Consider the following 13,405-nt stretch of genomic DNA (forward strand, 5'->3'; position numbering starts at 1 on the left):
GCCAAAGTCAGCGTCAGACTTTAAGAGCATTCACAACAGTTGTCAGCGAGATGTCCTCGCTTCCATCATCATCACAAAAAGAGAGCTTATCCAGGCCATCAATGATATCCCACCAACATCTTGCACTGGATATGATGGGGTCCCACAATTCATTCTTAAGAACGTTAGTGTATTCATCATTGATGCACTCCTAGGTATCTTCAATGGAATCCTCACAACGCAAAGTTTCCCAACAGCCTGGAATCAATATATTGTCCGACCAATCCCCAAAACACAAGGAGCGACATCAATTTCACAATTCAGGCCAATAATGAAAGCCTCATGTCTCCTCAAAGTCATGGAGAAGTGCCTTCTTCCCATCCTAACCAACCAGGTTCTGTCATGTGAATCACCATACATTCACTATGCCTTGAAACGCAGGTCCACTACTACCAACCTACTGCAAACCACCAACACCATTCTGGGGGCATTACAAGATAGGGCTGAGATGGCAATTGTGTATCTGGATCTCCAGTCTGCATTCGACAGCATAGACATCCAGCCCCTCCTGCAACTTTGTGAGGATGGATACCAAATAAAAGGCAATATACTGGAATTCTTGAAGTCGCTACTTACGACCAGGGTCCTTCACCTGACTGTGAATAAAAAATCTTTCACAAGGAAAGTTAGTGTAGGTGTACCCCAGGGCGGAGTTCTCTCAGGGCTCCTCTTTACGGCTGCCATCCACCCATTCCTGTGTCAGCAAACAGAATTTATCAGTTATGCAGACGACTTGAAGCTCCTCTATCGGATCAACGGGACCGCCCGCCCCGATTCTGTTTCTGAAACCATTATCAACAGCCTTAAGAATCTGATTGCATACTTGGCACAGTTCTCTCTTAAAATAAATCCAAAAAAATCTGCACAAATGGTATTTTCCCTCAAATCAAACCCAACGCAACTAAACCTGGAAATCCACGGAAACCCCATCACCCCAGTCATCAAGCACAAAGATCTCGGCGTTATATTCGACCCTAAACTCAGTTTCAAACACCATGTTGCAGACATTAATAACAAGGTATGCAGGGCAAGATGGCTTGCCAAACAACACCTCCTTCATGTCACAGAGCCTGAGTACACGCTCCAATACATATACCGGTTTCTGCAGCCAGTCATCACCTACAGGTCAGAAATCTGGGCGTCGGCAACGAAAACCACGCTAAAAATCATTGCATCTGATGAGTACTGGCTTCTTCGGTGGGTCCTCTTCAAACATAAACTGCCCCCACTCACACATACTTCAGATATCATCCAACTACTAAACTACAGAAAAGTCTCCAAACGGATATTTGACCTCCGCTTGCTTGTGTCAATTAAAATGATAGCGGGGGAAGTCAATACGCCAAATTTTTGGCAGATGTGCAATTGGAAGATCCCCCCAAAACCCTTAAGAGCCCTCCCCTCTCTGCAGTCTGTGGCGTGGAGGCTGAGAATAGGGGATAGATTCCTGCCCATGGAGATGCTCCACAACGTCCAGGAGATAGATGTGGACTACAAAAAGTTCATAAAGGACAAATCGTATAGAAGACGCATCATCAGGGACCAGCTTTCGTCTTCAACCGAGTGACTGCCATCGTCTTTTCATATGTTTTCATTTCCCATGTTAATATCAATTTTAAATGTAAAATACGTAATTATACGTTTATTGTCTTATGTAATTTTACCTGTATTAGTTATTTAATGTGAAACCCCTAGCATTGTCGCTGTTGTGGGTAACATTGCATCAGGCAAGCATGTATCCAATCACTGCCTGCAATAAAAGATATTTATGACCGAAAGGTAGGCGTTTCAACCGAGCGTTTGACTAAACACAACAGCACCGCCTCCAGCTTGACCACTAATAGGACATCCAGGTGCTATAGCCTCATATTGCTCTCTCCAAATGTGCGCCCATCAGCACCATAGGTTTGGAAACGGGATTCATCAGAGCAGGCGACAGATTTCAGTATGTCAACGGTTCAGTTTCGTGCGGACATGCCCATGAAAGGCGCAGTTTCTTGTGTCTCGTAGTCAGCGCGGTATCAGTGACGGCCGTTGGCTGCCATAACATATATCTTCTGATGTCTGGCGCTTAATCCATGTGGGTAGTACAGTTGGTAGGATCGCCGTCCTCCTCACGTGGAAAAGACCTGAGTTCGAATTCCGTCTTTGCCTATATACTTGTATAATGATAGACGTGTGACTGAAGTGTGTTGTCTACTTTTCTTGCTGATAGGCACCCTTCCCCCCCCCCACCAAACATGACTGCAGTTTGAGAATATACCCAGTGTGGATATTCCATCCACTGCCTATGCTGACCTCCGTGGGTAGCAAGGCTTGGGATGCTGACACTGGTTTCAGTTGGTCTGGCCAGTGTGGTATTTTTGGACATTACACAATAGCCAGATAGTGACTGTCCTCCCCCTACATATGGCTCTCTCCCCCTATGACTTGAATCCTCCTAAATACCCAGGGCATTGCCCAATCCCGCTTCCATTGCAACGCTTCGCCTAGTGAGCCCGACTACCTAAACACGGTTGCTTTTCTTAACAGTCCCGTCCCTGTGTAGGATGGGTTGCCTCTGCAGGGATGCTCCTTCTAACCTCCAATCTTCTATGTTCCTGGTGGACTTCTTCCTGTCATCCATCTACTTCACCTTCAATATCTTCCAACCTAGAACTGTTTTCCACGCGCTCTTTCCCAGAAAAAGCTTCAGATTTTTTTTAGGAAACCCTCTCAGGAAGTTCAGGTGACGCCAGGGTTCGCTCCGGCCACAAACTTTACACTTTATTTCCTGTCCCACCTCCTCGTGGTAGTGGAGAAGCAATGGGAGGACATGGATTTTCCAAAGACCCACGGCTAAGAGGTCAGAGGAACAACAGACTAACATAACCCAGCACAACACGGCGCTCCTAGTGTGTGTGTGTGTGTGTGTGTGTGTGTGTGTGTGTGTGTGTGTGTGTGTGTGTGTGTGGTCCTAGGCATTTGCCCATCTGCACCGTGTTCAGCTGCTTGACCTGTAACACTGAACACTAATCCATGTGGATATGGGTATTGCTGTTCCTCGCTGTACTAAGATTTTAGCTGGGCTACTGTGCTGTGTTACGAAGCGTGACACACGATGCTCACGAAGAGCGTCGACCACACGTGGCTATCCTACGTGTGACCTTTGACTGGTTGTTCAGCCATTGTTGAGCTAGTCACAGTTGATTCGTGACACCACAGAACGGGTGTACTTAACCATATTGGCTGTAGTCGAGATAGTGGCACCTGCACATCTTCTTGCCCCTATAATCATTACACGTCAGAAGTCAGAGAGATCTGGATTCGGATCCATTGTTCCTCGCAGACACTCAAAAACTGATCGCCACGTTTGTGTGCATATCGCAATTTACTATCAGCCATTCCCGACTTTCGGCCTTCACGAGCGTCACTGACCAATCCTTTCCAAGACGGTGTTCTAATGCAAGGCCAACTCAATTTATATGACAGATATGATACACTGCTCGACAAAATTAACAGAAGAAGTAAAAAAAGTGGTGTAACTCGCTCAGCTTGCAATGTGGCGGGGTAAAATTTCGTATGATGGTTTATCGTAGAATAACGATGAATTAAGGCACAGCGAGAAACTCCGGACAGGTATAAAGGACATTTACACGGTTTGTATAAGAATAAAAAGATCTCATTACAGAACTCCATACAAGAATCTTTAAAATATGGTCACACGGTATCAGTACTGCGTATGATCTGCTCCAACGGCTAAACAGGCCTGTCAGCGGTGAACCATGATCAATACAAATGTGTCTGTAAGATTCTGTGGCAACAAATCCTATTCTTCCACCAGTGCAGACCTTAGCTCACCAAGCGACCGAGGAGTTGCCTATCGCTAAATCCCACACATGTTCAATCAGATTAAGTCTGGTGTGCGTGCTGTCCACGGCAGTCGGAATATCTTCAGTTTCAAGATATTCCTCCACCACCTGAGCTGCATGTGCAGTGAAATTTTTTTTGAACATTGAATACTGGATCTTCCAGTGGCTTAATAAAGTCATCCGGATACCATCAGCCATCTCCAAGTCAGTGACGATTGTTAACGAAAAAGTTACCGCTTTCGAAACAGCCTGTTTGCTCGGAACATCACTACTTTTTCTGAACTCATGATATATAAGTAGTCTCAGGCGAGGGTAGCATGGTTTTCACTAGGAAACTTCGGTTTTTCATCCAGCAAACAGAAAACCGACCTCAGAACACTCAATTTACAGACACTATTCACGGAGCAATATGACCTTAGTCGCTGATGCTCTTAAAACAACAACAATAACAACATGACATACAGGATCGGCACAACCTAATGGAAACCTGACGATCGACATGCGAGATCCTCGAGAAGATGGATGGTAGCGTAGTACCTATGACACCCAATTGCTCCCTAAACTCAATAACCTTTACTTCCTGAAATGTCAGTCGTGTAGTTTAGTGCAGAATAAAAGCGTTGAAGGTTATGATAATACGAATAAGGGTTAGTCATCAATTTTAGGGTTCGTGTGATTAATATCAAGTGCTTAAAAAGAGCAAAATTTCTTGAAGTACTTGATACAAAAATCCAGTTTATGGTAAGTTCACCAAGCTGTTTTTCGTATCGTTCAGAGACCGTGGTTCACGGAAGGCTGTTCTGCAATACTATACGCTCAATGATCTCTGAATTATGACTACCCCCATTCGTAATGGACTATGCTATATAGCTCGCTGTATAAACAGCCGAACAACTTCGTACTCTAGAGCAGTGGTAATTTGTATCTGGTCGTGCAAGTCAAAAGTGATAAAGTAACTGTTATGAGACATAGTAAAGCTATCCAAAGGGCATGGTACAGTGTGGGGTACCGTATCGAAAACGTTAAGTCTTGTTCGTTGCTCACAGCCCACTGTCGTTAAGGTGTACAAAGAATGATGTCGAACTGGTCAAACCACCTTCCGCCGACAGAACTGAAAAGGATTATGCAAAGTGGATGTTAGTGGTGGGCAAAGGATACAGCACGTTGTACGGGCTCAACGGCAGGTCACTGTGTGACAGTTGACATCGCATAACAATATGGTGAATGCAAGAGTGACATCCAAAATGACAATGCACAGACTTGTGCGTGTGCATTGTCATTTTGCATCATCGTCGAGGGCCAATGCTGTGGTTGGACAATGGAGGACTGGAAAGGAGTGTGCTGCTCGGACGAGTCCAAACACCTGGTGCAATACACCGACAAATACCTTTATATGTGGCGTATGCAACACGAGTCCATGGATCTATGCACTCTGCCCACTGTCCAGGCAGGTGGCAGTGATTGCTTAATATGGGGCACGTTTTGCTGGCGAAAACTACGATTCCTGGTGCGTATGGACCAAAGTTTCACCTGGTGAAGTCTATCGGCAGCTGTTAGGAGACCTTGTTCATCCTGCCATGCTGCATTTTTACCCGGACAGAAACAGTATCTTCCAAGACGATAATGCGCCATGTCAACTGGCCCGCACTGTGAGCAAGTAGTTCGAGGAACACATTGAAGTTTTCACCCATTTTGACTGGCTTTCAAATTCGCCAGACCTGAATCCAATTGAGCATCTGTGGACTGTGATGGAATATTGTATGTCGTATTTTGTTGTAACTATACAATAAAGATACTACTACTGTTATGTTTTGGAACGGGAAACGAGGCGTATGGAACCGTTCTATTCCGACATTGTGGAAAGCCTTGCAAGTAACATGACTGTAGAACCCTATGGACGGCCTCAGGCATCTATTGGAGTCAATGGCTAGACGAAGAGCAGTTGTTATCTGTACGAACGGTGCCCAAACACAATATTATGTAGGTTGTCATAATTCGGTGATCACTCAGTGTATATTTACGAAATTATTCGCATTTTTGAAATAAAATTTGAAAGATTCATGTTAAATATTATTAATTTGAAATTATCAATATTTTTAGTTTAAGCTGGACTTAATTTCATTTGTACAAACTAATAAATGACTAATGAATGCCTAATGAATGCTTAATACTTCTGGATAAATTTTTCGATTATGCAGAAATGAGAAACGAAATATTTATTATGAGGTTAATTAGTTAAATTAATAGTTAAACAAATTGTTAATTTAAGTAATATTAAATTTGGAATTAATGCAGAATGAAAAGAGTAATTTATATTAATAGGCGTTTCTTTTATTTATTTATTTTTGTTACTATACAGATAAATTGCTTTTAGGACTTTTACGATGGATCCTGCTACTGATGCTGTAAAGTAGTCTGGCTCCATCTACCGGCAAGAAATAGAAATATTCGAAATCAACGTTTTAAAATAATGATACAACCTCCAATGAACCATAGTGCGAATTTATTATATAAGATTAAAAGTAAATTAGTATTATTATGTATTTTAATGCAGAATGATGTTAATTTATTTGGCTCAATATATTTTCTGTATAATTGTTATTTGATGTGAATTTTAAAGTCCACAGTGTGCCGAAAAATCACTAATCAACCCCAGGGGCTCACATCTGGTGAGTATGGGCTTGGCACACCCAGGGTCCTGAGCTGGATATCATCATTCTTCTCTTTCTTGGTGATTTCCTTTTACTTATGACTCTCTCTCTCTCTCTCTCTCTCTCTCTCTCTCTCTCTCTCTCTCTCTCTCTCTCTCTCGCTCTCTCTCTCTCTCTCTCTGGGTAACGTATGGGCTTGGCACACCCAGGGTCCTGAGCTGGATATCATCATTCTTCTCTTTCTTGGTGATTCCCTTCTACTTTTGACTCTCTCTCTCTCTCTCTCTCTCTCTCTCTCTCTCTCTCTCTCTCTCTCTCTCTCTCAGGGTTACTCGGGAACATTTTTTTTTTTTTTCCTGGTGCAGCATAAGCCTCAGGCTTCCTTGCATCATATGGATATTAATAATAATAATAATAATAATAATAATAACTCGGGAATTTTTTTTTGGCTGGTGCAGCATAAGCCACAGGCTTCCTTGCACCATATAGCTAATAATAATCTCGGCTTTGCATCGAACTACTTTCCCATACATGAGAGGTGTTTGGAAAGTTCGAAACTGAATATGAAGGGTTGATTTGACGAGTTTCATACACTACAATAATTGGTGCCAACCAGGTATTTTTTCATTTTTAGGAAATTGTTAAAAAATTCCGATGGAGCTAGATCTTCTGAACATGGAGAATAGTCCAAGATTCCAAAGCCGCACTCATGCAGTGCAACCATGATAGTGACAGACATTTGAGCAGGCGCTTGTCCTGTTGGAAAATGGCTCCTTTTCTGAGTATTCCTCGGCGTTTGTCTTTCACGTGTTCACGCAAACTCTTCACAAGGTCTGCCCCTGTGAGTTTTTGGCCTTTCTGAAGGCAATTCGCTAGCAACACGCTATCAACATCCCTAAAACCAATGTCATCATCATCTTGCCAGCAGATGGAATGGACTTGGCTTTCTTTGGAAGGGGTGAGGAGAGATGTATTTCTACTGTTTGGACTTCTCCTTTGTCCGCCTCTGTCGTTGAAAGTGATTCACCTCCGTCTCATCCATGATCACAAACATTGCAATGAAAATTTCTGGATCTGCTTGAAAACGATGCAAATGTTCACTTGCACAGTGTTGTAAGCATATCCTCATGAATTGCTTTTGGCCTTAGTCTCTTTTTTCCCAAATATTAGATAACTGCGCGGTGACTGATTGGTGTGATTATATAACAGTAATAACTCCTCTAACCAATAAGGTCAAAGGAGTTATTACTGTTAAGAAATATTCAATTTTTTTCTTAACTAGTGGTAATACAAAGTCCAATAACTGGATTTGGAATTATAAAGGCATGGGAAGAGACAACATTAATCAAATCATTCTATCCCTCCTGAATATTCACACCACCTGTCTCACCACGGGTCCGTTGACTCCTGGTATGGCATACACAATATATTGCTATAAGTGGCTGGTCATCCCTGTGATTTGGGAATAAACTATATCCGTCATACACGTGTCAGGAGTAGGTATAATTGGCATTAGTTAATTAATGACTTTGTCATAATAATTAACTAAGTTGATCAAGCAAGGCTTTCCCTTCACGAACTCATGCTGTGATCCACTAAGGATACCTTTCCTAAAGAGTGGTGCTGCATTATATCCCTAATCACAGATACTGATCAGAATCCCTTGGACTTGTGTTAATGGTCCCTGTCCGTCATCTTCTCTTTACCACATATTATAGTCCCTTGTGCTGAAGTCGAACTTAGTGGTCTATATTTGCTCATTAAATTTTAATGATGATCTCATTAACTTCTCTAACGGATGATGCATTCATATTACTGTCGTTGTTGTTGTAGAGTTTTAAGCGCATCAGTGACTAAAGCTATATTGCACCATATATATTGTCTATAAATTGCGTGTGTTCTGTGGTCGATTTGGCGTTTGCTGGACGAAAAACCCGAGCTTCAGAAAAATCAAGCTACCCTGATGCTGATAAACTCGTTCATGTTGTGAAAAAGATTCATAAAATGTCCTACTAGTCATTTACGGGATTCGAACTCCTGTCTTTTCCACGAGGTGTGGGGAGGACGGTGATTATACCAACTGTGCTATACACAAAGGTATACAAGTTAGGCAATACAGTTACCGACGCGTTTTCTCAAGAGCCACTGTGGTACTTCGGAAGCTGATCAAGTTTCTGTTTTGGGAAATATTTTTAAATTCAGCTTTTACAGCTGTAGGTTGATCACTATGTGAATGGACATGGGCTTGATAGACGGAAAATCTAGTGTCGAATTTAATTCCTGTATGCTTTGTCCTTGACAAAGTGTTCATCCAGAAGACTGCGCTTCTTGTGAAAAAGGATAAAAAAAAAATCATCATATTAGGACCATCCAAGAAGTAACTTATATGCCCATGTGTATCCATTGCGTGTGTTCCCTAGTCAATTTGCCTATTTTTTGGAGAAAAAGCACCATTTTCCAGGGACGAAAACCTTGCTGTCTACACCTGAGACTGATTAATTCTGCCACGGAGTTAAAAAAAAGAGTCCTGGTGTTATTGACGAGATTGAAAGCGAACCTTTTCCACCCGATGTGGGGAGGACGGTGATTATAGCCTGTGCTACCCGCGCAGACGCGATGAACACGGATAGGTGTAATACTGGGAAGTCAACTGCCAATTATGTTATTCGAAGTTGAAGAGGAAACCTGTTTTTGCAGTTTCCCATTTTGAGAGCCAGTATCCTGCTGCTAAGATTGGTTTAATAGTGATGGAAGCCGCAGATGTTCATATTTCTGCTGCATACAGATGTGGCAGGTAGATTGTCATGATATAATTAGTGGTTGTAACTTTGTCACATATATTGCGAATTCTCTCTTGCAATACACTCGTGTCGTGGGTGCATTGAGGAGGAGAACGTCAAGATGGTTATTGAACTTCAAACTTCCATCAGAGACATTCCCCACCAGATCGTAATTTGTTGAGACAGTAAGTATAGGGATTTATCAAGAACTGGGTTGAAAATTGTAGAGTGGTTGGGCTGAGAATGGCTGGTTTCTTCAGCATGTACATTTTATTGGTTTAATTAGTATGTATATATTTGATATTAGGCGTTAGGTATCTAGATATTAAGTATTTATTATTACATTTTTTCATAATACTCAGCAGTATCTTTCCTTTTATTTCCAGCAAATGCACGATGAAGTTAGCGAGACAGAAAATATTCGAAAAAATCTAGCAACGGAACGGATGATAATCGGTGGCTGTGATATTCTCTTGGACGTGAACCAAGTATTCATCAGGCAGGGTAAGTATTTTGAGCTGAAAAATCTACAATGAATTTTTAAAAAAATTCTGCTTACTTTACTTTACATAGAGCTAAAATAATTCCTATTGACTTGGTCAGTAGCGTAACGCTAGTTTCTATTGAGGTCCAAGAACTGAACTCAACAGCATCCATTGCATTGAGGAGCTTCTTCGATGTTTATAGATATAGAAGATGCCTAACTAATACCTCCACTAGCTAGTAAGCCAAGCTACCATAATAAAATGGACAGATTTGCTCGAATAAAATACATATCAGTTTGTTTATTGATATAGCACAGAGGTCTTCAGTTGAATCTTTTATTTTTTGAAAGCTAAAGTTGCAGAAGAATTTAATCGTCGGCCATCCTTATGATGGTTGACAGTAAGGCAGAAGGGAAGTGTGGGGTTGATGTAAAGGCAGTAGATTTTGTAAATATACAAAGCGCCGTGATAAGTTCTGAGAATAACTGGAAGGTTATGTAATTTAATGACCTAAGTAAGTTTGCATGTTGCAAGGAATGAAAAATCTGGGACAAATCATGGGCGGAAACCCTACTCTTTTCCTTCTGTGATTGGCTAACTACAGCCCGATTGAAGATGCATTTAGGAATTTCTGGAGTCTGTAGCGGGATTTGAACCCAGGCTTCTTAAAACGAATAACAAATGGCAAAACCACTATACTGACCCGGAGAATCTGCTTAGGTAAAAGGGGACCACATGCAGAGATGACAGTTGGCCTTCCTCATTATTGAATCGATTTCATAAGTTAAAAAAAAACATTGCTGGGTTCGAGGTGATTAGGAATTTGAATGCAAATAGACAGTCCCTTTAGAATTATTGCTGTCTGCTTTCTTGCCAGTTAAACTTGTAACCATCAATATATTTCTGTATACAATAGATCCTTCGAACTTTATTGTTGAAATTAAAATTTTCATTCGACTGACTTCAGAAGAACTCTTGCTGATTTGATCAGACTAGCCAGCATCTTAATAGAAACGCATGCTTAACACAAATGTACCTGGTCACAGTTCCAATCTCGATTATGTAAATTTTCCTTTATGGTCTGCCCCATTTACTTTTTCTGACAGAATCTCAGTTATCGGAGATTAGTAATTTGGAATCGTCTCTTTTCGCTTTCTCTGTATTAAAATCTCTCCACCCTATTCTGTCAAATTCATCTATTGCCCATGTCGTTCCCCCAACTTTACTAATCACTTGAAACTCTTTGACTTCCTCTCTTTGAAACATGACTTTCTCCAGTCCAACTTTCCTAACAGTGAGGTAGTAGTAGTGGCATGTGATGCAAGAAAGCAAGTGTATGAGCATATGTAGCATCAGCCAAAAAAAAAAAAAAAAAAAAAAAAAAATTTACACAACCATTCCCTCTAAATGTTTGTCCAGTTCCTCCTTAAATTTATTTAACCTATCAACTTCCACAACGACAGATAGCAGTTTGTTCCAGCAATTAACCACCCGCTGGCTAAAAGCAAATTTCCCCACATCTATTCTACATCTGTCTTCCCATAATTTTAATTTATGCCCCCTTAGGTTTGTAATCTGAACAAGTGGAAGAATCCCATCAGAATTCAGCGTGCTCAACCCATTCAAGGCCTTATACACCTCAATCTGATCACAGCGCAGGTGCCTAGTCTCCAGCCATTGCAATTTGCAGAACTTAAGCCTCTCTTGGTAAGAGGATCCCTTCATTCCCTTCACCAAGCTTCTTGCTCTTCTCTGTACACGCTCAAGTAAATCTACATCCTTCCTAAAATGAGGCCTCCAGACCTGTACGCAGTACTCAAGGCGTGGCCTGACCATTGCCTTATACAGAGGGACAATCACCTCCTTTTCCCTGCTAGCAAAATTCCTATATATCATTGACAAAACCCCATGACCTGCCCTGGCAGCCTGTCTCCATTGCTCAGAAACCTTCATATCTGACTGCACAATTACTCCCAGGTCTTTTTCATTTTCTACCACCTTAAGTGTAGTACCACACAGTTGGTATGTTTTTCTGGGGTTACTTCTACCCATATGCAGTACTTTACATTTTTCAATGTTAAACTTCATTTGCCACTTCTCAGCCCATCTGCCCAAATTTTATAGATCCTGTTGCAGTAGCACACTGCCATTACTGTCATTAACAACCCTGCCAACCTTTGTATCATCTGCAAACTTCGACATTAAGCCTGATATACCTTCATCAATATCATTGATAAATATACAAAACAACAGTGGACCCAACGCTGAACCCTGTGGGACTCCACTAATAACATGTCCACAAATAATAATGTCCATGAAGAGCAGCACCCATTGCTTACCACCTCTGTCTTCTCCCACTCAACCATCCTTTTATCCATTGTAGCAATTTACCCTTAATACCATTCAGCTCCAAGGTTTACAGCAGTTTTCCATGTGCAACAGTATCAAAAGCTTTCCTGAAATCCAAATATATGATATCAAAATTATTTTTTGCATCCAGTTCCTTTGTAACCACATCATAAGATTTCAAGATTATAAATGATGCTAGAACTAGGGGACATAAATTCAAGTTACGGGGGGAAATGTTTAGATTGGACTGCAGGAAGTTCTATTTTAGCCAGCGAGTTATAAATTACTGGAATAAGTTGCCTTCATGGGTGGTAGAGGCCGACAGTTTGGAGAAATTCAAAGGTCATTTGGATAGTACTTTCGGGTAAGGGAAGCGCATAGGATGATAGGTTTAATTTCCTTTTTATTTATTTTTTATTTTATTATTATTTTTTTATTTATTAATTATTATTATTTAGTTATTTATTTATTTATTTATTTTTTGTTTTTATCATTGTTTTGTTCGGATTTTTTTTTTTTTTGGCTGGTGCAGCATAAGCCATAGGCTTTCTTGCACCATGCGGCCGTTACTAATACTAATACTAATAATGACCAATCCAATTTGTCAGACAAGACTTTCCCTTAACAAACCCATGCTGTGTCTGAATTATTGCTGCAGTCTTGTCTAGATGATCCTGCAATGCATCTTTAACCAGTGACTCCATTATTTTACCCGAAACAGAAGTTAAAATAACTGGTCTGTAATTACTCATGTCACCCTTCGATCCCCCTTTGTGAATTGGGGATACATTTGCACATCTCCAGTCCGTGGGAACCTCCCCTGAGTCCAAGGATGCTCTCATAATTATGGCTAAGGGTTTGCTTAGTTGCCTTGCCGCCTCCTTTAATATAACTGGATAGATCCCATCCATCCCAGGTGCCTTCCTTATGTTTAACTTCAACAATTTCCCCTCCTTTTAGAGTTTATATAAGTAAAGAAATCCTTGCTGTTTTTCTTAGCATCCTTTGCCAAAGATTTCTTATAATAAGCCCTCGCCTGCCTAACCTCCTTTGTGACTTGATTACAGACTAGCTTATATCTGCCATAGGCTTCTGAGTTGCTTGATAATTTATATGCATCCCATACTTTTTATTTTCAGTCACGAGTCTCATTAGTTCATTTGATAACCATTTAGGCCTAAACCTTGAACAATATTTCTTAATAGGTATGAAACTTTTAGTAGCTTCCACGATTAATTCCTTGAATGCTT

The 13,405-nt window shown here is 41.0% G+C and overlaps 1 protein-coding gene across 3 annotated transcripts in view; it reads left to right on the forward strand.

Moving 5' to 3' along the window:
* LOC150079816 (ras-specific guanine nucleotide-releasing factor 2-like) overlaps positions 1 to 13,405 on the forward strand; it is a 303,084-nt gene that overhangs the window by 175,202 nt on the left and 114,477 nt on the right. For all 3 annotated transcript variants that reach the window (XM_090383592.1, XM_090383594.1, XM_090383593.1), the window contains exon 10: positions 9,708 to 9,825. In XM_090383592.1, the coding sequence (XP_090239718.1) occupies positions 9,708 to 9,825 (118 nt within the window). The remainder of the gene's footprint in view (positions 1 to 9,707; positions 9,826 to 13,405) is intronic.

This window comes from Mastigoproctus giganteus, chromosome 10 (genome assembly GCF_048544385.1).
Source record: "Mastigoproctus giganteus isolate SK-2022 chromosome 10, ASM4854438v1, whole genome shotgun sequence".
Lineage (NCBI taxonomy): Eukaryota > Metazoa > Arthropoda > Arachnida > Uropygi > Thelyphonidae > Mastigoproctus > Mastigoproctus giganteus.